Source organism: Hesperophylax consimilis, chromosome 26, assembly GCF_061612785.1.
Source record: "Hesperophylax consimilis isolate HC1 chromosome 26, BYU_Hcon_1.0, whole genome shotgun sequence".
In the NCBI taxonomy this organism is placed as follows: Eukaryota; Metazoa; Arthropoda; class Insecta; order Trichoptera; family Limnephilidae; genus Hesperophylax; species Hesperophylax consimilis.
In genome coordinates this window covers 21,928,722-21,956,020 of record NC_142861.1, presented here as the reverse complement: position 1 = coordinate 21,956,020, position 27,299 = coordinate 21,928,722, and the positions used below count along the sequence as shown (strand labels likewise).

Sequence of the window (27,299 nt, the reverse complement as noted above, 5' to 3'; positions counted from 1 at the left end):
TGTGGAACCAGAAGACACAGCCACATATCCATTGACAACCCTGGTGAACTTTATAAAAGGGACCGGGTGACTGTTAAAGAAATGAGGTAAAATGGGAGATAGCGCAATGGGCGTATGGCCTAAGTGCTCATGGGAACTACATGTAAACCATCTCCGCTCTATAAATAAATATGATAAAGATGAAACAAAAACTAGGTGAAATAGTTACATATGTAACCTATTTAACCTAGTTTTTGTTTCATCACTTTTCATAACCTCATAGCACTTTTCATAGGTGTGTTGAACTGTCATTTTGATAAGTTATCCGGTCAACTAAAAATACGTATAACCTTTATTTGCATGGTTGATGATTACCCAATCATTCTGGGTATAAAGTTCCCTCGCCGGGCTAAAAGATATTCCAATTCGTTTGGATCAGCATTGTTTCACTATTAAAAAATTACATGTCGTTCAATCTCGATTCGTCAGCAACATACCAAGCGAGAGCCCTTTTTTCGGCCGGTGATTTGATAAAGACTCAGGGATGCAATACCGCAAAAATGAAAATCGGTAGATCTAGGTGGCCAAAAATCGGTAGATTAGAGACAAAAATCGGTAGGGCGTCAAAATATTTATAGGTGCAAAATCAGTAGATTTCTACTAATTTCAGTAGATTTTTGCCGAAATCGGTAGATCTACCAAAATTTTGGTGGGTATGGCATCGCTGTAAAGAATGGTCTTTTTCTTCTAACATAATCATAGACGAACATCGGGATACCAGTGCATAAAAGCACCAAAAACAAATGAATGACTGGGAATGAAGGTACCCTTTATAGTTGCATATTTTATATATAACACGGCTATTGTACAATGTTACATTTGGTCAGGGCTTGGTATACTGAAAAGTAATAAGTATCAAAAGTAGCAAAAACGATTTTCCTTTAGCTCTTAACATAGAATAAAGAGGAATGTGCCTTCCATATAGATTTGAATGGAAACCAATGTCACCACTGACTTAGTATCTACCTTAATGGTTACCTTATGGTTCAGATAATACCTTATGGTTCTAGCCCATTAGCACACGCTCTCCCTCTTACATATGCCTGACATTGTATATAGCCATTGAATATAGAATAACAGGTTTATCACCAACTCATTTGAAATTCATAATTATGGTGATACAGTTCTGCATTAATTTAAGCAAAGAATGGTCATACTTTAGGATTACCAAAGGTGTTCTTATTTATTCTATTCTCACAACTAACTAACTAACTAACTAGTAGTTCTGAGATTTGTAAGTAGGTACATATTTAAATACGTGTTGTTTTATGTAACATTTTTTTAATTTCAAATAAAGAATTATACAATTTGTCCAAAGAAATGTCACATCGAAAACGATTCTTGTTTTAAACTTTCTTCAGACAGGTAGGTACCATAATACAGGGTGTATCGGCACTAACCCGACAAACTTTAACCAGCTATTCCTTAGCACATTTGGAGTAAAAAATGTTATGGGCACTTTGCTGTCCGGTAGCATTTTTTTTTTCAATTAAAAACCAAAAAATTAAAATTTTCCACACTCCATCACTGTCATTGGCATTGCTTTTCGTGTTCAACAGCTGTTATAAGCAAGTATGTCGAAAAGCGTCTTCGCTCTTTCGCACACACTAAATAATAATAGTTAAAAATGAGACGAATGGTGCCGTGCCATTTCGTTGTGATTGTAAAAGCGTGCCAATATAGGTACACACGTACATTATTCAACAGAATTCGAATAAAATATTGCCAGATGGGTTTTCAAACTCTGACAAAGGATAAAACAGTGGTGACATGTGGTGAAAATATGAATAATAATTTTTTTATTAAAAAAAAAACGTTACCGGACAGCAAAGTGCACATAAGATTTTTTACTCCAAATATGCTAAGGAATAGCTGGTTAAAGTTTGTCGGGTACGTGCCGATACACCCTGTATATATTTTTTTAAATCGATTAAGAAAGTCCAAATAAACACATTCAATAATCTTTACTGAACCATTAAAACAGCCACCGTCTTGAAACGGAAAGTACAAACAAAATTGCAGACACGCGAAATGCAAAACGGTAGATTTAAAACAAGACCAAGCCATTTTTCGACAGGGGTAGGCAGAGAGGATAGACCTCCACAGTACTCAGTCTTGGCACACACACCTTCCTTCACAAATCACTTGAAAGGGAGACAGTCACGCCACATCCCCGCCATTTCCATCATAGGCAGGTCTATTGTTTTCTTATGTCTGTGGTTTGTACATATAACAGTTAAGTATCATTTGTTTATGAAACCCTCATTGCGTTATTAATTCTCTCTATTGTTGTATCTCTTCCCAGTACTTCAATCATTTCCGCTACCCCTGGTCCCTCTTCTAAACCGCTCAGCACGCTCCTCAGCAATTTCATCAAATGGTTGAATCTAACATCATTCGCGCTGCAAAACTCTCTCAACATACTCTTTAACACCCCGCTCTTATAACTGATTCCTTCATCATTTTCTAACTTGGCGATCAAATCTTCCAAAATTTTTAAACTCTGCTCATCTAGATTCAAATCGTTCCGTGGCAAAATCCATAGGAATGCTAAAGAACTAGATACGAGATCGTTTAAAGAAGTCAGTCTTCCGGAGGACCATTTTAAGGCTGTTCGGACATGTTTTGTGTCGCAGTGAAGGTTCTTGTCTTTGAAGTGCGTATTGATGAGCTTCTGTGTTTCCTCCACCAAGTTGTCTGTAAGTTTATCGTCCTTTAATTGTTCCATCAGCTCGACGCGGTTGCATTCGACTAGTAAATCGGGGTTTAATCGACTGGAATGTGAATTTACTAACTTCAGTTGGAACTGAAAAGAAAAACGTTTTATTTATTTATTCATGTTCTCCATAAAACGGTTTTGCACCAATATATTACGGAGAAGATCACAAATTTGAGGTAAATGTAAGATAGTTGAGTGGCTCTGTTGACTGGTGAGTTCTGATAGTCGCTATCCTCGCTTTGGGAGTATAAAAGAATGCATGGGATTTCTCAAGCGTATACTTGTTAGGCACATATAAGTTAACCTCTTTCAACGTAAGTGGATTAAGTTATAGTTCCAGAGATTAGTTAAAAAAAATGTTTGCCTCAATTTTTTTTTCGGCGTGCTCCTAAGGTGTTAAAATCAAGCATTCCTGTTAAGAACAGAGATGGATAGTACTTATATTCTCTCATATATAGGTAACACATAAACCTCTTTTGTACTTTTTCTATTGCGAGGATATGGTTAAGTTCAGAAGGGACCCAAATAATGGAGCTACATTCCAGGATACTGCGAACAAGGCGATAGCGGTTTAAAGTTTTACTTTTCATCACTGAATTTCAAATACTGATTAATTTTTTTTTTAATATATTTTCATTTTATATTTTACACCAAAAAGGTTTTGGAAAGGTGATAAACTTTAAACTGCCCTCCTTAACAATTGGGAAATTGAAGACACAATAGTTTACGTAAGAGGGGTCGAAATGGGCTACCTGTTCAGCTAGTTCGTCGATGGTAGCAGCGGACACGCCCTCTCCCTGAGTTCTGTTAAAACCTCCCCCGGCTAGCGTCACATAGTTCACAAGGGCTGCTGGAAATATACCTTCATGACAAAACAACAATACAATATTAAATTACATTTTATTCACTTTCAAAACTAATACTGTTTGCTGACATAAAACAATATTTTTGACACAAAATAATATCTCGACAGAAAATAATATTTGACATAAAATAAAACTTTGTCCGCATAAAAAAATATTAGACATCAAATAATATTTGCAATATTTGACATAAAGTAAAATTTTATCTAATTAAAATAATATTTGACATAAAACAATATTTGACATCAAATAATATTTGACATAAAACCATCAAATAATATTTGACATGAAACAATATTTGACACAAAATAATATTTGACATCAAATAATATTTGACATAAAACAATATTTGACACAAAATAATATTTGACGTAAAACTAAATTTTACACAAAATAATATTCAATGTAAAATAATATTTGCATTAAGTAATATGTATTTGATGTAAAACAAAACTTAACACAAAGTAGACATGAAAAACAGTTGATTATTTTCCATTTTTACTGCGCGCCATTTGGTTTTGAAGGTGTATAAAACTTATTCTATACCTCTATTCCGATATTCCTGAACCCGGATATCGTCCTGTCTCTTACTGAGCTTAGATCCATCAGCATTCATGATGAGGGGGAGATGGCCGTAAGCCGGGGGTTCCCAACCAAAAGCTCTGAAAATATAAAAGCAACAAAAACACTTATAAAAGAAGTTTTAAAAAGTACAACATTTTCCAATTTGTACTAAATAGACTCCCAAATTGATAGACTTGACCTAACATGATATCATTTCGACACACTGGAGGCAAACCACGTGACCATATTTTTGGCACCAGGAGGGTTCAAGAATGCTTTGAATAAAGTACAACATCAGTCATATGTTAACCACATATTTTATGGCAGACGCATGAAAAATCACGGATAGTGTGAATTCTCAACTCAAATCTGTTGCAATTTTGAAAATGGCAATTAAAATAATTTTTTGTTAAAAATATTATAATATAAGTAGGTACTTTATTGTTTGTCTGTGGTTCTTCCAGAATGCGACTTTTACATATTGCTCAATAAAATTTAGCCTTCAGGCCCGTTCCCAGTTTGTATTTTATGTTAGCGTAGTTTCCCACATTTGCACATTCGACCCTACAATAAAACAATTCATTGGCCTGGTATTTTATAAAAATATTGTCTTGTTTAATTTATCATTTATGATTTAAGAATTCGTGACATTTTACTTCAAGCGGCGGCAGCTTTGAAATAGAGCTGCTCGCTCTCCATTTTATGATCACCCTAGTTAAGCCATTATGCCTAAAAATATTTGCCAATACCTTTCCCACCCCTGTCCCATAGTAATAAAAACCCCAAATAAAGTTTCATCTCCCTTAAAATAATCCCTTTTAAAAATTATAAATATAAATATTTGTATTGTTTAAGTCACGTTTGTATCATTTAGGATAGTTAAGTGCATTATCTTTTATGTTTAAGAATGTTGTTTGCTGACGAGCGGGTGGAACAACTTTATTTTTGTAATATGTCCTTCAGAATTTAGTTTAAATACAGATACCTCCCAGAAAAAGGGCAGTATTGAAATTACTGGTAGGTACATGCGTACCTACGCAGTCAGTCGTGAGATAATTACTAGGTTTATGTAAACCTAGAGAAAACTGAAGAATAAAGGAAACTAGACCTTTATTTCTTTCAGTTTAAGTTTGAGCAGAGGAAAATAAGATCCTCTGCAATTATATTGTGAATTAATAAATTTATATGTCAAGAAGAAGTGTTTTCCTGCATTCCATCTAACGGCGTGTTCTCGTACCACGATAGCAGAAACAGTCTGAATTCACCAAACAAACACTTACAGTTTTGAAAATGATGACATTATTTTTAATCATACATTTTAGTTTTCTCATTGAAAAACATGACTCCTGTCGTGAGATCTACAGCATGTGATGGAAATTATATTGTCAATTTACATAAGACCTTTCAACTCTGAGGCCTCAAACGGGCCAATGAAACAGTTAACTGTCCAAGAATTAATTTGGTTAATTAAATTTTTTTAAATGTATCAAAAACACCCAAAGTAAGACAAAATTGACCTTTCTTGGGGCACAAAGTAACATCAACAGCACGCTTCTGTGGATTAAATGCTATGAGTGACCTTACCTATACATGAGGATATGTTTGGTGGTAGATATCTGCCACTCTACTCCCCTCAGCACGTGCGACACCTTCATCATGTGGTCGTCCACCACGTTGGCAAAGTGGTAAGTGGGAAACCCGTCAGATTTCATGATCACCGGATCGCCCTCGATGAGGGATATGTCATAGGCTATCGAGCCGTAGACTAGGTCCTCGAAATACTTCACATCAGGAGTCAGCTGAAATTCAAAATACATTATTTTTAATCTATACATTATTAATCAGCCACCCCAAAAACCGGGCAATTGTCCAATTAGTTCTTCTTCTTCTTTCGTATGGTGGGGGGGTCAGAGGGAAATATTTGGCCTCAGGCATCATGTGGACCTCATCAATCCCGCTGGGGAATGAATGCAGTGGGCATTCTTTAACCACATGTTCCGTGGTCTGCACCACACCGCATTCACACATCGCCGACTTTAAGGCCCCACCTGTGCATCATGCAAACACGGTGGCTGTGAGAGGACCTTATCCTATCTCCAATTAGTCTAATCTTGTCTAATGTCCAATTGGTAAAAACAAATGATGATATACATTATGTTCAAAAGTAAAACAGGTATTTCATAAATCAAATAAACACCGCTATCGATCTTTCCTATAATATCCATTTTTTGGTTTAAAGTTAAGGTGTTATGTTTACGCTTGTGAGAAGACTCCAGTTTTTTAAACTATAATACATCTATTTTAAAACTTTAAAAAAATATAAATATTGTTTGACGAAAAGGCCGCCCGATTCAGTTAATGTCAGGAGCTCTTGCTGCGTACCCACTTGTAAGATTGACTGTTGACTATTGACTTGGCCGTTTATAGAAGCCCAAATGCATTCGAGAATAATCCGTGCAGCCGCAAGTAGGTAGATGGGCAGTACCTGCGATGTTTCGCTAGTAGGTTCTAAGTCGATGCAGGTTACATATATGAACGTTCCCGAACCTTCTAGTTATTACCGCTATGACTGAGAGAGTACAGCAAGTGATTCTCCTCTAACTTATAATAAAAATAACGGATTAATAATAAACTGATTTCTCTCATACGCTATGTGCATACTACACCAAAAAATAAAAAAATTGTTATTTTTATGTATTTGTGCTAACAGCTAAAAACATAATCCAGCTGTAGAACTACTGTGTAGCAGTCCCAATTGGGGAATGTTGTGGGGTAAACTAAATGGAGTAATAGTTAGTACTTGGTGATTCAAATCTAGTTACTGTACGCCATTAAAAGTAATGCTACAGAATCCCCCGTTAAAAGACTACAATTCAGAATCAAAACTTTGCTTGAAATGACCATGGCCGTGCTTGGTGACCAGATCTAAATAGCCAGGTACTTCCCCACCTTCCTCTTGCTCATTTTCTTCCCCTCCCCACCACCTTCAGCCTTACGACATACCCCGATTGGGGATGCCATAGTCTCACTGGCTCCAGACGGCTGGGAGCAGTGTGCTAAAAAAACTGCTGAGACTGGTCAAGGACTGAGTTGGCATAGCGTCTGGGTGCCACTCAGGCTTCTTGAGTTCAATTCCTCGGCTGGTTAAGTCCTCCATCACAACACAAGCAACATTTTTCGCTTACTGTGGTGGTAGTAGATTTTCAAATACTGTCAGGTTATTCGTAACCCGGGAATGTTTGTGTTTTTTTTTTTAAAAGAATAATCACCTTAAATCTGATGCAATGTTGATCTCCCTTTTTAATCTTTTCTTTGACATCCTCTGCGGACAGGTGACGACATCTATTGTCATATTTTGGCACCTGCCTGTTACGAAGAGCGTCCTTCTTTAATATATTTAATCTCCTGTCAGTACAAAAGCAGCGATAGGCGGAGCCATTGGATAAAAGATGCTCTAGGTTATTCCTGAAATTATAAAATATATAATTAATGAAGAAAATTTTAGCAATTCTTATATGAAAATTTGAAACAGAAAAAGATACGGTCGCATCTAGGACTTGAACCCATGACCCTTGCCTTTCCGGGGCGCTGCTCTGCCAGCTAGCTACCTAGATAACAACTAACAAATACAGGGTTTTCCAATAAGAGGTGTTATTTTGAATAGCCTGCTATTTCGGTAGATGTTACTTTTGAAGCTGTCATTTTTTCACATTTGACAAGTAGAAACTACGCCATTAATAAAAATGGAACGATACACGCTTCAACAATGCATTGAAATTATTAAAATTCACTTGAGTGAATCAAATGCAAATCATCTTGAGTGATGAGGCCCATTTCCACCTCGGTGGCTTCGTCAACAAGCAAAATTGTCGCATCTGGGGCTCTGAAAACCCAAGAGTTATTGTTGAAAAGCCTCTCTATCCTCACTCTCACTCTCACTCTCTATCCGACTGTTTGGAGCGGTTTATGGTCCGGCGGAGTCATTAGACCTTACTTTTTCGAAAATGAGGCTGGAGCAACAGTTACGGTGAATGGATTGCGCTATCGAGAGATGATTAATGATTTTTTATGGCCGGAATTGGATGGTATTGATCTGGACAACGTTTACTTTCAACAAGACGGCGCTACGTGCCACACAAGCAAAGAAACCATTGATCTTTTACGATTGAATATCAAAATAACACCTCTTATTGGAAAACCCTATAGTTACAACTGAAAATATACAGGGTGCGCCAGAGAAACTTACTTATTTGAAAAAATTCCCGACCGTTGAGTTGGGCAGGTAGAGGGTCGGGAGGGGGCACATCTAGAGGAGGACGTCCCCAAGTTTGTTTCCCATTCTCGTCAGTTGCCATTATGCTGTGGTCTAGAGAGCAGCGGGCATGAATTTGCTGCGACAACATTTCCCCAACCGCCTCATCTCTCTCCAAGACGATCTCCCATGGCCGGCGCGCTCTCCGGATTTGACTCCATGTGATTTTTTTATGGGGTTATTTGAAATCCCTTGTTTATGTCGATCGACCACGGACCTCACCTGAAGAACAACATTCCTGATGCTATTGCCAATATTCCGATTGATATGCTGAGAAGAGTGGACGAAAACTTCAAAAAACGACTTAACCAGTGTATGCGCGATGAGGGTCGCCATTTAAAAGATGTAATTTTTAAGACAGTATGAAAAAAAACTTGGTACATTGCATTTTCAAATAAAAAAAGAATTACAACAATAACTACAGTGCTTTTGTTTTTATTGAACTTTCAAATAAGTAAGTTTTTCTGGCGCACCCTGTACTTCCAAATTCTAACATCATTAATTAATTCAAACTTAAATTCTAAAATATGAATGGATGGATTTCTCCTTACTTCTGATGAAATTGATCAAGCGTTTTCAAATACCGAAACATGGAAGGCCCTGAGAAAAATAAGGTCTATCTCATCTGATGAAAGGAAGGAGTGATCCTTGGTTTGGAAGAGATTTTGAAAACCACCACAAGAACGAATCATACAAGTGACCCTTGCTTGAACAGATAATCAATTTCATTCACCTAGAGGTGCCTAGAAGACGAAAGGGCTTATATAAATTGGTGACAATCATTTTCACTCAAATTGGTATAGATCACCAGATTATAGTTGGCTAGATAATAGCCCTGGCATCCAAGAAATCTTCACCATCAACAAAAATGTTAATCTCCATGGACGCTAAAAAAATTTTACAAAACACCTTTTGCATCCAATCCTAGGAAACAGAGAATAGTGGAAGTGTGGAATCATGGTACAAACTTCCACAACATGCCATAGATGCTTCTAATATAAACCTATTTAATGCTCCATTGGATTCTTATTTGGAGAAAAAAAGGATTAACTTTTTATTTATTTATTTATTCAGAATTTACGGCACAAGTGCCATTTACATACAAAGTTTTTATGTTATTTTTTTACATATAAATAGTGCAGTATTAAATTTTGATGAGAAAAATTAAAGAATTAAATTTAGTTAAAACATAAAAAATAAAATAACAGCAAAGAAAGAAGCAATGACAATAGCCTGTTATGTAGTGACCCCATTAAAATAAGTGGCGTTAAAATGTGTTATTAGTGCAGCTTACTTTACAAGGGGAATATTAAAAGTATCTGCGATTTTAGCATAAAAGTTCCCAAGTGTGTGCAATATAACTGAAATGTGAGCTTATGTATGAGGATGTGATACCGTGTTGCTAGCTCCAACCCTCTGAGCTAACATTAACGTATAATTTTAAAAGTTGATTACTTTGTTTAGCTCTGGTGTAGCCGTCAATTACCGGATACCAAGAACTACTGGTATCCCTCCATCGTCTCTATTAATATTTACGGGATTTTTGTGAATTTCAATGGCCTCCGTAATCAGCTGTGCTCTATAAGTTTTGGGTCTCCCCAGGACTTCAGGAACAAATCCAAAATAATGCCCGGTGTCAATCAAATGCTCGGGAATTGCCGATTTGTCAGGGTGGCCGAGTTTACAAGCTCTGAAGTGTTCTGAAATCCTTTTGGAAATAGTCCGCTCTGTCTGGCCTACATAGACCTTGTCACATCCGGCAGCAGAGTTTATACACTCCATCTGTTTCCAGAGGAAACTTAGTCTTTGCAGACCTCAGTAAGTCTTGTATCTTGGTCGTGGTTCCGAAGACAGTCTTGATACTTTCCTTTATAATAATATTATTATCTGCTTGCATAAATAATAGGCACATTTTTAGGCGGCATCACACATTTTACACATTATAGTTTATAATTTTATTCACTGATGAGCGGTGGATGCAATCTGTTGTTAGGATGCCTTCGAGAAAAAACTTATTTTACAAATGATCCAAATGTTATTGTTATTGTGAATATTTTCAGTATCGCACCTAATGATATACCACTGATCAGAAATGATACATTGCTTGAAATGGCGTTAGCTGTGTTTGTTGACCAGATCTGATTAGCCAGGTACTTCCCCACCTTTCCCTTGCCCATGTCAGTTCCCTCTCACTCCCTTCAGCCCAACAACATACCCCAATCGCGGATGCAATAGCCCGCTGACTTCGAACAGTTGAGACTCTTACGTACACTTCTTCACATAAAATAAAATAAATGTATAATAAATTGACATACATACTGATAAATTTGCAATCTCTCGCTTTGAACGTAAGGGCCATATTCTCCTCCTTGAGTTGGTCCTTCGTGACAATTGATTCCCGCCCAGCTTAAATTTTCTATCAGCGCTTCCATGGCTCCTTCCACCTTCCTGGTCTGATCTGTGTCTTCAATTCTTAATATCATTTTGCCATTATTGGACATTGCGAATAAGTAATTATACAAAGCCGTACGAAGACCACCGAGATGTAAATGTCCCGTTGGACTTGGAGCAAATCTCACCCTGACTTGACTGGTTTTATACGACCGAGAAAATGTCTTCAAAACTCTCGTCCATGATTGACAAAATTTTTGCGCGATCATTTTGAAGCTAAAAAAACTGTTTGTGTATTAAATACGTTTTGTTTACAAGTGTTTATTGGGTTATAAGCGTTATAATAGGTTTGTCGTACAATTTGTATAATAGACTTTCACTGTTTCTGACACAATCTGACTTTTGAGTTGGCGCATGGTTGGCGATGGGCATAAATAAACCACTGACGCGATGGGTTGGCGCTCTGAGCATAAATTAACCACTCAAGTCTCTGAGCATAAATAAACCACCCACTCTGAAGTTCTGGCGACAAATTAGGTTAGGTAGGTTTTTGCGCAATCGTTTTGAAGCTGTCAATTTGCTTTCGTACAATTTTTAATGGCCTACCCAGACGCATACCTAGACGCATGAAAGCATAAATAAACCACTCTCATGAAAGATTCGTTTGGGTTTGTTGTACAATATTTATTTGTATACCTATAAACTTTCACTATCTGACGTTAACGTTTTGCGGGTGACGTTAGGAAATGGCATGGAAATGGGAAATAGGAAATAAAAATAAAACTCAGAGACAAAGTCGATAGCAAAGCTACGTTAGCGATCGTAGTGACCAAAACTATAACTACAATAGAAAAACATTAAAAAGTTTGTTAGGAAGTGTTGTATATCTATGTCAAAATATGCAGTAAAAATATCAAAAGATACAACAATGTCGAAATTTGCGTCAGTCTACATACTAATATATGCCTCAAGCAGTTTTACCGCAAGGGTCAATTCTAGGTCGAAAATTATATATTATTTATGATTGCCTTGTAAGATTTTCAAAAATGCTCGTAGATTCATTTTTGCTGATGATACTGCTCTTGTAGTATCCAATGAAAATTCCTTTAGCTATACAAGAATTACAAAGAGACTTTAACGAGCTTCTCAAATGGACCCATGATGTAGGACTAATTATTAATGTTAGAAAAACTACTGCTACCGTCGGGGACGCCCGAGGAAGACATAGCACGACCAAGTGAATCAGATACTTGAGTCGGGCCATGTCAAGAGTCAGAACAATAGAAGAGTATGCATGAGACGATGTATGAATGTGAATGCGGCAAGGAGTGTGTGCCAAGACCGAGTTGTTTGGCGGTCCGTTCTCTCTGCCTACCCCTGCGGGGAAACGGCGTGATGGTTAGTTAGTTAGTTAGTTCAGAAAAACTAAATGCATGTATATAAGATCATCGAGTTTGAAAATGTGGAATATAACTAAAATAACCGCTTATGGTATACATGACATAGTATACATGACATAGTATACATACCGCTCATAGTATACATCAGAGATGTGCAAAATGGGTACCCAAAACCATTTGAAATGCAAAATGGAAATGGGTCAAAATTTTTCCATTTGAAAATGCAAAATGGTTTTTAGAAAAGCATTTCAAATGCAAAATGCAAAATACCTATTTTCAAAATGCATTGAAAATGCAAAATGGTTTCTCAGGTCAAACAATTAAAATAATTATAGGATTTTTAAACAATTTTGTCATTTAATAATGGACATCAATGTAGAACAATCATATTACATGATGGTAAATCCAAAAACGCCACGACTACAGATTATTAAAACACAAAAAATTTGCGCGGGACTAATGTTGCCAACGTAAAAACATAGAAACTGCTATCTAACATTTAATATTACAGCGTCATGGCCGGGGCCCCATGTTCAGTATTTGAATCAGTATTTTTTGTAATGGTATCACTCAATTGCCAGGGCTTCTACCAGGGAGCAACTTGACAAATGTAAATTATCTCTCATATCGAGGTTGAGGACCGACTGATATTTGGGGCTTATGAAAAAAAGATGAGTGGAGATAGTAGGAAAAATGTTGCAAAAAAGCATTTAAAATGGAAAATGCATTGAGAAAAGCATTTAAAATACAAAATGCAAAATGGTTTCTAGAAAAGCATTTAAAATGCAAAATGGAAAATACCCATTTTGCATTTTGCATTTCCATTTGAAATGGATTTATTTGAAATAAAGCACATCTCTGGTATACATATTATACATACAGACTGTATACTGCTGTATATATAGAGAAATTGTTAATGTTTGCGACTGTGAAAAAATTGATTTCTTAAATGAACATATTTATCTGGGAATAATTGTTGAAAATAATTTTAAGTGGGATAAACAAGTGGCAAAAATTTGTAACCAGCTGAAATCCTTAACTTGTAACTTTTACAAATTAAAATTTATTTTGCCTCATTGCACTCTTACTCTAATATTTTTCTATGGTTGAATCCATCCTTAGATACGGAATTCGAACTTGGGGACACGCAAGCACTATTTACATTAAATATATTCAAAATTTACAAACTGCCATGGTAAAAAAAATTTTCACATCTAATATTTACAATCAGAGACCTAACTTAAAAGTACTATATGGATCAGAGAGCCTATTTACAATAAAAGGTCTCCTTTGGTTCACTACTATTATGGATAACATGGGGAAAAGCTCATACAAACACCCCATAAATAAACCAATCTAAACACCCACTGGTACACAAACATACCACAAGATTTAAAGAAGGAAAGGGCCTAAAAACTCCTCGAAGCAGTACCTACTCTTGAATATATAATTCCAGTGATTTTCAATAAAATCAATAAAAATTTGAAAAAAATGATAGAATATGCCCTAAAATGGTAAAGCTTAAAATAACTTTAATTAATGAAAATTTCATGTATCCTTGAATTTCTTTGTATCTGCCTACATATCTTGTTTTTAGTAGAATGTTTAATTGGTAGAACCTACAGACAAGCTGCCACATGACAGCTTCGTGGGACTACCGTAAATATGTATAAATTGTTTTTATTTACTTGAGGCGATGCACTACGTAGTAATGCTAAATCATGTGTTTTTGGTTTGAAAATTTGGTCGCCTAGAAATTTTACAGATGCTTTAATTAAATACTGCGAGTAGAATTCATCCTGGCCTCTGAAATAATCGAGTATTTTTTAGATAAGTCTTTTTATAAGCCCAGAAAAAATAATGCATAAGGCCTATGAAAACTGCTTTAAAGTTCAAAACTTCCTACTTACGAACCCATTTTCGGTTATGGTTTTATTGTATAATGTGGAAAATTAAGTTATTTATAAAATTATCCAAAAACATTTTTATATTTGTGCCTGAACATCCACAAAATATAATAAATGGCACTTTTTAGCCATGTTTTTTTCTTGCATAAATCGCAACAGGTGGATGGTGTTAAGCGGGAATTTAAGCCTTATCGCCATCTACGTAAGGTGTGTTATTGATAGCGGCTCGATTCAAAATATTACACGACGTAGTGCATCGCCTTAATAACTATAAAAAATAAATCCCTAATTACAGAATTAACATGGTCTGGAACATAATTTATAAGACATTGGCGTTTTATGTCATAATGACGTTATAGCCAGATGGAACCGTTTCTGGTTTTGCAGTTTTTCAAATCAATCATTATTAATGAAAATATTAAAATTACACATTTTGAGTACAATGATCAGAATCAAAAAAATAAGCTTTGGATCTCCCACACATTTTACGGTACTCATAGTTTGTGAAAATACCATATTACGGACATTTCCTATTTTTTTTGTTGGTAAAATAAATTTAGGCTTAAATTTTAACATTTTAGTGCACTTTTCGGAAATGTTGGTGTGTATTTTTTTAGTGTATTGTATAAATCCTATTTCTAGTTATTACATATTTTTTAGTTAGTGCTAGATGATATTGATAGATGGCATTAGTAAAGAAGTTAGTGAGAGGTTTATTTATGGTTTTGTACCTAGCGCCCTATAGTGGTCTATAGATGGTCTATAGATGGTCTATAGTATTTGGTCATACGTCAAAATTTGTAGGTTAAAGAACAATATCCTTCTGTTGGTACTGTGATTTTTACGCGTTCAGATGTCTGGCCTTTCACCCTTGTTTTTGTAGTGTAAATTTATTAATTTTGCAAAAATGGTGAGTTTACACACGTTTCAAGACTGCTGCTTCATTAATACGTCGATTAAAATTAATACTTTAACGTGAAACTCGCTCAAAGTGACGCTACACCGTTTTTGGCAGGAGTGCATTACTAACCTGAAGTTTGTTTGTACGAAAACTGATTGATGCCTTGTTTTCTTTTCCAGCACAAATTAAAATCATCACAGAGAGACAAGGTAAAGAAATTTGTCGCTTTCACGCAGACAACGGAGAGCACAGCGATATTCTGCCTGACACAAAACGACTGGAAACTGGACTTGGCTAGTGATAACTATTTTCAGAATCCGGATGCGTATTTCAAGGAACCTGCCAAAATTTCTGTTGACAGAAAAAAGCTAGAACTGCTATTTTTGAAGTACAAGGATCCGCAGGAGAGCGACAAAATAACCGTGGATGGGGTTATGAAGTTTTTAGAAGACCTTAACCTTAGTGCGGAGTCAATATTAGTCCTTATCATCGCGTGGAAATGCAAAGCGGCCATTCAGTGCGAGTTCTCCAGGGAAGAGTTCCTCACGGGAATGCTAGACCTGGGGACAGACTCTATAGACAAACTCAGAGGGCGGCTGCCAAACTTAGAAAATGAAATCAAAGACGTTCAGAAGTTTAAAGAATTCTACCATTTCACATTTAATTACGCCAAGAATCCCGGCCAGAAAGGACTGGATCTGGATATGGCGATAGCATATTGGAATATTGTACTCAGAGGGAGATTCAAATTCCTCGATGCGTGGTGTAAATTTTTAGTGGTAAGTAATAACCAAGCTCTATTTTCTGAATACTGATCTTAGTGATCTTACGCAGTTTAACAAACTTAATGTTGCTTTAAATATCCCATTTTGGCTCGTCATACGTCTGATTATCATTTCCGGTGATCTGTATGTTTATTATTTTATTTTTTCCTTGTACATACACATAACAAGCCTCACTGCACAACAATGTTTGTTTCGAGCCAGGCATTACGGGGAGATTAGGAAAGCTGTCCAGACCTATGATGTAATTCTTATGAGCCTCTCTGCACGACAATATCTGTTTTGAGCATTACGGGGAGATTAGGTAAGCTGTCCAGACCTGTGACATAATTGTTATGAGTCTGGCTGCACGACAATATCTGTTCTGAGCCAGGCATTACGGGGAGATTAGGAAAGCTGTCCAGACCTATGATGTAATTCTTATGAGCCTCTCTGCACGACAATATCTGTTTTGAGCATTACGGGGAGATTAGGTAAGCTGTCCAGACCTGTGACATAATTGTTATGAGTCTGGCTGCACGACAATATCTGTTCTGAGCCAGGCATTACGGGGAGATTAGGAAAGCTGTCCAGACCTATGATGTAATTCTTATGAGCCTCTCTGCACGACAATATCTGTTTTGAGCATTACGGGGAGATTAGGTAAGCTGTCCAGACCTGTGACATAATTGTTATGAGTCTGGCTGCACGACAATATCTGTTCTGAACCAGGCATTACGGGGAGATTAGGAAAGCTGTCCAGACCTATGATGTAATTCTTATGAGCCTCCCTGCACGACAATATCTGTTTTGAGCATTACGGGGAGATTAGGTAAGCTGTCCAGACCTGTGACATAATTGTTATGAGTCTGGCTGCACGACAATATCTGTTCTGAGCCAGGCATTACGGGGAGATTAGGAAAGCTGTCCAGACCTATGATGTAATTCTTATGAGCCTCTCTGCACGACAATATCTGTTTTGAGCATTACGGGGAGATTAGGTAAGCTGTCCAGACCTGTGACATAATTGTTATGAGTCTGGCTGCACGACAATATCTGTTCTGAGCCAGGCATTACGGGGAGATTAGGAAAGCTGTCCAGACCTATGATGTAATTTTTATGAGCCTCTCTGCACGACAATATCTGTTTTGAGCCAGGCATTACGGGGAGATTAGGTAAGCTGTCCAGACCTGTGACATAATTGTTATGAGTCTGGCTGCACGACAATATCTGTTCTGAGCCAGGCATTACGGGAAGATTAGGAAAGCTGTCCAGACCTATGACGTAATTGTTATGAGCCTCGCTGCACGACAATATCTGTTCTAAGCCAGGTATTACGGGGAGATTATGAAAGCTGTCCAGACCTGTTGTAATTGTTCCTTATTTTTCCCATCTGCCAATAAGCTTTCAAGATTAGGTTTAGGGAATTTGACAAAACAACATCAAAAAAGAAAAAAAAAAAAAACTTTCGTTTCTCTCTAAAACGGTGAGCGTCTTGAAATTCACACAGATTTTTTCTATCTGGAATTTCTTAGCCGATGCAACCGTTTCGCGCAAAATCATTTCTATCATGATCTGTGGAGCTTTGCGATATCTCTTTGACTGTCAAAAAATAAGAAAATTCTTGACACCAAACTTCGTTTGAGAGTTTATGCTGTTTCAGGAAAAAAAAACAATTCCCGCTTTATGCAAATAGGTATGCAGTAAAACTGCGTCATTTGAATTTTAGTATTTAAATTACACGCTCTGTAATGTTTCAACTTTACCATTGTATATTCATTTTCAACAGGTAATTTTTGCATATTCAAATACATAATTGAGGGAAGTTAATAGAAAGTGATTTCGTGAAGGTAATAAATAGCGTTATGAATGTATTAATTTGAGTTTAGTCCAATTAATTGCCTGTGAAAAGAGAGTGGAAATCATCCATTGCACAACACAGATGTATTTTCCCTGCCCTGTGTTCAAGTGCCAAAAATTATTGGCAGCCAATTACTTCAGTCAGTTTGTCAGATGTTTTTCTTGTAACAATGTCTTTCACGTGTACACTGAACCGACATTCCCAAGAAGTGTGATCTACACCAATTGTTTGACTCTTAGGCCAATGAAATTCATTAACCCTAGATAACTAAACTGTTTTCATTGTTTCATTGTAACTACACTTTCGTCGAGTGGACTACGCAATAAAACACTAGAAATAAATCAAAAATATTTCATTAAGATAGGAACTTGTTACATGGCACAAAAGTAAGGTTTATAATGTACAAATTAATATCAAAATATCAGTCTACACAGTGACCACACATGTCAACATTATGTGGACCACAAATAGCCCCTCTACATCTGGTGCAACGGTGTTTGGTCATCCTCCGGGCCTTGGATGGACACAGGTAGCTAATTTTACACACGTTTGACGTAGATGGAACCGGAGCTTCTATTGTAGAAGATTCGCCAACATTAACAAACATTAAAAATTGTTGTTATAACTAAACTTTCGAGATGGTCATAGGGCACGTCCTAGTATGCGTGTGGCCGCAATCGCGTCACGTGCTGCACTGTTTACTCAAACTAGGAAGGTAATGATAAATAACCAAATATTTAAAAGCTGTAACGTACTTGATATACGCCAATTATATGTTAAAACACTACTTAACTACATTTTCGACCAAAAAAACAAACCCCAACAAACACAAAATATCACTAATAGACCGGTCAGACAAGCGTACAAAGAAAACATAAAAACTCCGACGGTAAACACTACCTTTGGACAAAGACACCATAAATACCACGCTATTAAAGCATTCAACAGTCTTCCACTTGAAACAAAAATTGAGGAAAGTAAAAATAAGTTCAAACACAAAATAAAAAAATGGATTAAAGAACAAAAAGACAATATTACCAAAATTCTATAACATAAAAAAATAAAACATATACACGCAACACAAAAAAATATATAAAACACGCAACACGCACAAACACATATATCATTATAAATGCCGATTTACATTCTCTTTTAATATTTTTCTTTTAGTGTTATAATTATATTTTAATTTTTAATCTTTATTTTTAGTTTAAATTTATCTTTATTTTAATGTTGTTTTTCTTTTTTTTTTAAATGTATAAATTCTTAAATTATAAAATGGGGGCCTCAGCACGGGTAAACAACCCAGTGAGGCCAACATTACTGAATTGAAATATGAAATATTGTAAAAAAATGTATCAACAATAAAAATAAAAAAATAAAAAAAATGAAAGAGTCAAGGTCGGGGAGCGATTAGTTATCTAGGGTTAGTGGCAGAATTTAAATAAATATTAAATTCCTCTAAGGATAAATTTTGCTTACTTCTGGTACGCGGACATGCCCACTATGCATTTCTGTTGGTTTATCTCTTCAGTGATGTAGCATGTTCATTTCACTTGGAAGTATGGTGATGGGAAAATTTGTGGTTCATTTCAATGCCATTGATAAATGCATAGAGTCGATGCGAAACTATCTGTTTGTAGATCATATTGGGAAAATTTCCAGGAGAGGCCAAAAACTGGCAATGATTTCATGTATTGGAGATATTATGATCATAGGTAGCTACTCTCAGTATCGCCCCGGTAAAAGTACACTATTCGAAATCAAAATGATGATTGAAAAGACTAGCCACAAGTGACAAGATATGAGTAGCCAGTTACTTCCCCACCTTCCTCTTCCCCGTCTTCCTCCCCTCCCCACTTCTTTCAGCCTCACATCATACCCCGATTGGGATGCCTTAATCCCACTAACTCCGGGCAGCTAAGAACCTTGTTATTTTAATTCTGTAGGATCCATTTTCTAGTTTACGAGGCCACAAAATTTTCAGTTTCTGCCATCAAATCTTTACTACTTTATTTAAGGATCTTTATTTTTCCATTTGCATTTGATTTCAGTATGTTTTGTTTCTAAACGAATGGGTACAATCGGTTAAACGAATGTATATGTGATTTTTGTATTCTTTCTAATCTAATCTAAACTGTAAGGAATGATATTCTTCGCTACATGAACATGTCCTATCAATGCGATCACTTGTAAGATATTACTTGCCACTAAAAATTGTGATAGCACATAATATGTGATGGTGAAATAGGAAGATATGACACGATCAAGTTAATCAAATAGGTACTTTAGTCGGGTCATGTTTAGAATCACAATGTAATCAAATAGGTACTTTAGTCGGGTCATGTTTAGAATCACAATGTAATCAAATAGGTACTTTAGTCGGGTCATGTTTAGAATCACAATGTAATCAAATAGGTACTTTAGTCGGGCCATGTTTAGAATCACAATGTAATCAAATAGGTACTTTAGTCGGGTCATGTTTAGAATCACAATGTAATCAAATAGGTACTTTAGTCGGGCCATGTTTAGAATCACAATGTAATCAAATAGGTACTTTAGTCGGGTCATGTTTAGAATCACAATGTAATCAAATAGGTACTTTAGTCGGGTCATGTTTAGAATCACAATGTAATCAAATAGGTACTTTAGTCGGGTCATGTTTAGAATCACAATGTAATCAAATAGGTACTTTAGTCGGGTCATGTTTAGAATCACAATGTAATCAAATAGGTACTTTAGTCGAGTCATGTTTAGAATCACAATGTAATCAAATAGGTACTTTAGTCGGGTCATGTTTAGAATCACAATGTAATCAAATAGGTACTTTAGTCGGGCCATGTTTAGAATCACAATGTAATCAAATAGGTACTTTAGTCGGGTCATGTTTAGAATCACAATGTAATCAAATAGGTACTTTAGTCGGGTCATGTTTAGAATCACAATGTAATCAAATAGGTACTTTAGTCGGGTCATGTTTAGAATCACAATGTAATCAAATAGGTACTTTAGTCGGGTCATGTTTAGAATCACAATGTAATCAAATAGGTACTTTAGTCGGGCCATGTTTAGAATCACAATTTAATCAAATAGGTACTTTAGTCGGGCCATGTTTAGAATCACAATGTAATCAAATAGGTACTTTAGTCGGGCCATGTTTAGAATCACAATGTAATCAAATAGGTACTTTAGTCGGGCCATGTTTAGAATCACAATGTAATCAAATAGGTACTTTAGTCGGGTCATGTTTAGAATCACAATGTAATCAAATAGGTACTTTAGTCGGGTCATGTTTAGAATCACAATGTAATCAAAATTATGATTGAGATCATTTTCAATATGAATTTAGAAAGGAGTGTGTGCCAAGACAAAGAGTTGTATTATTCCATTATCTCTGCCTGATACGGAAATCTATCATCATTATGGCGCTACATCCCAGGGCTGGTTTGGTTTGGGTTTAGCCTCCTTCACAAATGCTAACCACTGCGGTCCCTCGCCATGTGTCTCTTTTCACACGGTCAAATCCAATTCTTCCTCGGCCCGCCACTGGGCCACTTTCACGGGCCCAACCACTCGGCCATGATTTACAGTGCCAAGTCACACTCTTTAGGACATACTTCTTATTTAATCATTGCCCCATTGCTGAGGATCATGACCCCCACTCCAATTTCCTCGGTGAACCAGCCTCCTCCACTCTTCGCGGTTCTGCGCTCCAGGTTATAGTTCTCGGTTTGGTCACCAACGTGTCCAAAGTATCTTAGTGTATGCTGTAGGCAGACAGTTGTCAGCCTATTGTGGTTGCCCAGCTCTTCAAAAATGGATATATTTTGCTACTTGTACATATTTTCATTTGTTACTGTTTTAAGTTGTAACAATTGTGTAACTTTAATATTCCAGGAACATCACAAAAGATCTATACCCAAAGACACGTGGAACCTCCTGCTAGACTTTGCGTCGCACATCGACGAGGACATGAGCAACTACGACGCAGAAGGTGCCTGGCCCGTTCTCATAGACGATTTTGTGGAGTGGTGCCTCAAGCAGGAGCACCTGGCCCCCGCCTGCTAGGGCCCCCCACCCCGCCCCCTGGACTGGCCCTCCAACTCCAACGCCCAAAAAAACAATAAACCGGCGCCCGTGCCCCAACGCTCGAGAACTCATAGACTCGCCAGGCTGGCAGAGTTTGCTCGCGCTTCGATTCGGGCAATGGCAATGTTGATCGCCTGCGCGGTATTCTGTTTTGGATTGCTGGGTGTCCTGACTCTTAATTGTACGCGCATATGATTTTCTACAACTTAAACGAGGATTATTTCTGAGGCGTGCCGTCTGTAGAGGCTGTAAAATTGTAAACGCTGCAAGAAAAGAGGAATGTAAAAATGGTATCCAATGTTTCATTCTTCTTTCCTTTGGGCATGCAAAGCTTTACATCCTACTGAACAGAAAATCTATACAGATTTGAAAGACAACTTTTGTCATTTATTGTTAAGACCTTTTTAACCTTAGATCCTAGAAATGCCAATGAAATTGTTATTCTGTTCTAGAAAGTTTTCAATATTTGAAAATGTTCAATAATAATTAACCTTTCCAGGAACACACAATATATACTTCTGTAGATTTATCTCTTCAATTGTCTCTGTGGAATGCGCGCCTCTTATTATCCAAAGTTTTTTTATAATAAATTGCTTTAATATGTAGTTTTGCACATTTTTGACAAAATTATCTCTCTAGGTTTATCTGTTATCTTTCGAAATCGAACTTAACCCGAACAATTATTATTATGTTGATTCAAAATGAAATCATTACTAAAACTGCTGTGTTATTAACCAATACTTTCCTATACTGGTTAAGTTTGTGGTGTTTCATTGATATTCAAATGTAAACTATTCTGCTGATCATAATCTGTTCAAAAGCTGAATCACACCGAATTGGCATTTGACAAGTACCCTTCAAATGTCAAAAAAACAATATGGCACTGATTAGCAATTTGATGACAATGTTATATTTGACTGTCTGTGAAACATTCCAACATTATCTTTTCTGCCGCCGTTTTCTTCTTCACAATTGAACTCGAAACGTTGAACGCTTGAAATTTTTAACATTTGGTTGATGCTTTTTTACGCAAGCAGCAAATTTTATTGAAAAAATTAAATGTCTTGTGGCGGGGTTTAAATCGTCTTAAATTTAAATGAAAAGTATCATTTTTAAAGAATTATAAATTAGTGCAAGCAGTTCTTTAGATGTATCAATCGGTCCTGGGTGTAAATTAATTGTATTTTGGTCCAAGTAGATATTCCCATAAGCTTCTGTTTTGCGTCCAGTATCCTTTGAAGATAGTTGAGATAAAGATTGTTTGCACATAGTAAAAGATAATATGTATGTAAATTGATAATTATGTATTATTGTACATTCTTTAAGTGGTAGATATTTTTAAAATTGTATGAATCTGTAAGTCTATATGGTAGATTAAATTTTCCCTCATTCGACATTTCATTAGATTGTACCGGCTTCTGTTTCAATTGGATTTTTTTAAGAATCTTCAACATTTCTACCCTTAGACCTTATATATATATCAATGTTTTATGGTTGGCGTGTTTCAAACTTCCTTACATTTAATAATTAATGATTCTCGGCTTGTTTCAGATTTTAATCTAATAGTCAACAAAATCAAATAGCAAACATAAGAATGTGACCGTTGTGCTTGAAAACTGATCGCAATTTGATCAAAAGCTCACAAGGGGTCGAGAATTGGTGTTTAGCGGGCACCTCTCAAATGTCAAAAATTCATCGTCGATTTGATGATCATCTAATGTGATAGAGTATAAAACAACCCAATCATGGACAATCTGTCTTACCTCCATTTCTTAAGGGGCCATATGTTTATGTTATGAAATTATCATCAAATAATGACAAAACGTTTGCTTTGTGTAAATATTTATACTGATTTTGTTTTCTTTAAAGAATTATTACCTGAAAAATTTTTTGATTGTGAAAAATTACTTACGTCAAAAATCTGTGATTATTTTTTCAAATAGGGATTTCGTTGTTTCGTAGAAGGATTCAAAACAATAATTGTGATTTTTCTGCCATGTGATGAGAAATTTCTGCTTCTTATGGATGTTTTAACAAATATATTACTCATCAGATTTTTACTGTAAAAAGATATTTATATTATGAGTAATATCGTGTCTCATATAATTATTCTTAGCTCATCAATGAATAGATTTAATACTATATTAAATGATTGCGGCGTCCATTAACTCTTAGGTAATCAAATTAAGAAGGCGGTAAATTTTTAATCAAATATTTCCAAATTAATATTTTTTTATTTTAATTCCTTTCATATTTGATTGAATTTTTGACAGCCACGTTAACCACAGTTCCTCGGTATTTTTCAGCTTTTGATCAGCCGTCAAGCACTAGAGCTTGACTGTTATCAACAGTTGATTAAAGCCAAGAATCGATGTTTAACGTAAACCGTTAAAATGTCACTAATCATCAATAGAATGTAACGGAGATTGAAACAACACAACCTAACTTATGTTACGTATGTTTGAATGTTTTTCAGAACTCGGTTTATAGCGATGCAACTATTCTTGCTTTTGACGATTAATTAATCAGTAATTGTAGGTTTACAATCTTGAAATAAAATTTTGGGCAGACAATAAATGAAAGCAATTTGCTCTATAAGCCAATGAAATTTAGTACACTACACATTAGTGTGAAAATTATTTTTTTAATTAAATTCTAAACATACACCTCGCATAAAAAAAATTTTTTTTTTTTGGAATGAAAATTATACCTCCACTGGCGTCATAAAAAGACAATAGGTTTGCAAAACTCGCATTCTATTATACAAGACCTATGTTTATCAATCTATTGTAATAAAAAGTACATTTGCAAATTCCTAGCTGCCTTTTTGATTATGACGGCAGTGCAGACCTTGATTTATTTTTATTTTATCATTATTTGAATAAAATACAATTTTTTAAGTTCTGATCAATATTTTGGAGGTTGACAGCTATTTCGCTTTTCATAGACAATGTCACACTGTCTAACTCGCATTTCATTCAAATAATACAGTACCCTTGAGGTGATTTTAAACGAAAACGGCGCTATATAAATTACAATTTAAATGTTTATGACGAATTTCCACAAAATTAACACCAAAACAATTAATTACTAAGATAATTAAAATTTTCATTACAAAGCTTCAAAATCGTAATGGTTGCATTGTGTTAATATTTGTGCATTATTTTTTTTTTAGAATTTTTTATCCCTGTAATTTCAAAGCTTTAATGTTTTTGAATTGACTTAAAAACTAAAATGAAATCAATGATTTTTCTATTAATCAGGCCTTGTATCATTACAAAAGCGTGAAACGACATCTTTCTGTAACAAAATGAAATGCCTTGATGATCCTACGTAAACCTGTATCTTTTCAGAATATGTGGTGTAGACGATTTACAATTTTCACTAATCTATAAATTTTTTTTTTCATCAAATTGTGTACCAACCAACAGTAGATAATTTTGAATTTAAAAAAATAACTCGCCCTTTGGTATTAAGTAAACAATTTTTCTATCCTTCTTTAAGGGTAAACGTAACAATATTGGATTGAATCACCGATGCAATGTTTTGTCTGTATGCCTTTCTTGAAAGAATTGAGTTTGTATACGGACAAAACTATTTATTCATATTACCTATGTACGGGCGCAAACAAATAATTTATTATAGCATTACTTGCATAAAGTGTATTTTCATAAAATAATTAAATTTACGCCATCGATGAATGCGTGGATTATAACTTACGTTACGTTTACCCTTAAAAAATTTGCAAACCATATTGTACGAAATATATCTCAAGCGAAATTGTATTAATTATTTTTTGTTTTTGTTTAAAACAGTAAAATTGTAACATAGATTCTCATCACTGTTATATATTACGCACCCATTTTAGGCTTATCTTTAATAGACAGGGTGTTTTTTCCAATCAAACCCTTGTTTGCTTTTGGGAACAGCTCATATGGTCGCATAGAAATCATTGTCTCCCTTACTGTCATGGTTAGATATATGATCTGAATGGTGTTAGAAAGAGAAAACACCATGCTTCTTATTCAAATCTGGAAGTTAACCACAGAAGAATTAAAATGTACACCTCTATAAAACCGACAGCAATTTTAGGAAACAGGTCTGAAAATTTTTTATTAATTATTTTTTATGAAATGAAAAAAATTGAGGTGACAGTAATGTTTATAAAGGCATTTTTCTAATAAACTCTGTGTTTTTTCATTGTCAGTAGTTTTAGTTCAGTGCTTATGAGCCATTTTTAAAACTTTTTATGTTTGCATTAAAAATTTTAATATTTCAAAAATTGTATGATTATTTCTAATAATAAAATTTGAAAGCATATTTTATCACCTTTCAAAAACAGTTTTCGGATACATTCAGAGTTGTTGAGAGGCTGGCAGATGCAATTTGCAAATTTCATCAATTTTTATTTTTTTATTCTTCAAAGCAGTTTGTCGGCAGATCTATCTGTAATCGAAACCGTTTTCTTGAATTCAAAAATTCCACAAACTTGCAAACTGTTTCTGCTTAGTTTACGTATTTGATATACTTTTGTATTGTTATAAATCGCCTTATGGAATTAAAAATATAAAAATTTTGAATGCAAACATAGATAAAGTTTTTAGTCACTTACCGATCGTATAAACTCAAATTACCACTTTACAAAAAAGAGGCAAAGATATTATAAAAATTATTATCACTTCACTTTTTCATTTTATCTAATATAAAGGAGTGTCTGTTTGCGGCGGGCAGCGTCGATTTGATTTGTATACAAATGTACAGTTTTATTCCAAGGTTGGTGAAATTTTGCACACTTTACCTTCAAAACAAAAGGAAGGTCACTTTCTGCATCTGATTCGAAAAACTATGAGTAAAGCCCGGGCAACGCTGCGGACATGTTAGTATAAAAAAATTGCAAAACTTGACAAATATTTTTCAAATGCTAAATTTTGTTTTATGGTAATTTTTTGTACGCAAACTAAAAGCGCGGTATGCTCCCTTTCTAACACTGTTTAAAACATGTATCTCACCGTAATACAAAATGAGATATATGACTTAACTTTTATGAGACTGTCAGGCTGGGAGATATTCAACCCAAAAAGACTCTAGGGGTGTTTGTTGTCTTGTGAAGAAAATCTCCCTAAATTGTCCGAGGTGTTAATCAATTTGCTTTCTAAAAAATATCAGATTTTTATGATTTAGACAAAAGCAAGAATGCAGATGAACTTTACTATCCAGGAACTCGAGAAAGTCGTCTTACTTAAAATCTGCTGTTTAAACAATTAAGTACTGAACGAAATGTGTATTTTTTAGTTTCCTCAATCTAATGAAACAAAAATAGTGTGCAATTATATGTACAAATGCAAATATATATCCATCTCCCATTTTATTTAATTAGTATGGGACATATGCACTGCTTACTGCGGTTTAAAGCCAATGAATCCACCTAGATTTCGCCGTTTATCTCATATTTTTAGTTTCTATAAATTTGGCACATGACGAGCGATCGGTCA

The 27,299-nt window shown here is 35.4% G+C and overlaps 2 protein-coding genes across 3 annotated transcripts; one reads left to right on the top strand and one right to left on the bottom strand.

The window, feature by feature from the left end:
* Positions 1-327: 327 nt before the first annotated feature.
* Positions 328-11,617, bottom strand: GluRS-m (putative glutamate--tRNA ligase, mitochondrial). Of its 2 annotated transcripts, none has more exons than XM_089647086.1 (6): positions 10,813-10,997; positions 7,455-7,650; positions 5,770-5,984; positions 4,168-4,283; positions 3,511-3,620; positions 328-2,845 (listed from the first exon to the last, which is right to left on the bottom strand). In XM_089647086.1, exons 1-6 carry the CDS (start codon positions 10,854-10,856, stop codon positions 2,291-2,293), a joined length of 1,236 nt encoding a protein of 411 aa, XP_089503212.1. In that variant the 5' UTR covers positions 10,857-10,997; the 3' UTR covers positions 328-2,290. The 2 variants fall into 2 exon arrangements, with proteins under 2 accessions (XP_089503212.1, XP_089503211.1); XM_089647085.1 differs by having other exon boundaries at positions 329-2,845; positions 10,817-11,617.
* Positions 11,618-15,011: 3,394 nt separating this feature from the next.
* Positions 15,012-23,852, top strand: SCCRO (defective in cullin neddylation 1 domain containing SCCRO). The gene is made up of 3 exons (XM_089647160.1): positions 15,012-15,105; positions 15,276-15,875; positions 21,616-23,852. The coding sequence occupies exons 1-3, from the start codon at positions 15,103-15,105 to the stop codon at positions 21,784-21,786; spliced, it is 774 nt and encodes a 257-aa protein (XP_089503286.1). The 5' UTR covers positions 15,012-15,102; the 3' UTR covers positions 21,787-23,852.
* Positions 23,853-27,299: the final 3,447 nt, after the last annotated feature.

Coding starts and splice junctions, on each gene's coding strand:
- GluRS-m (XM_089647085.1), bottom strand. CDS start 11,157: ATGATCGCGCAAAAATTTTGTCAATCATGGACGAGAGTTTTGAAGACA. Junction 7,651..10,816: donor GAGAGATTGCAAATTTATCA/GTATGTATGTCA, acceptor TTATAATTTCAG/GAATAACCTAGAGCATCTTT. Junction 5,985..7,454: donor AACATTGCATCAGATTTAAG/GTGATTATTCTT, acceptor TTTGAATTTCAG/CTGACTCCTGATGTGAAGTA.
- SCCRO (XM_089647160.1), top strand. Junction 15,876..21,615: donor CGTGGTGTAAATTTTTAGTG/GTAAGTAATAAC, acceptor TTAATATTCCAG/GAACATCACAAAAGATCTAT.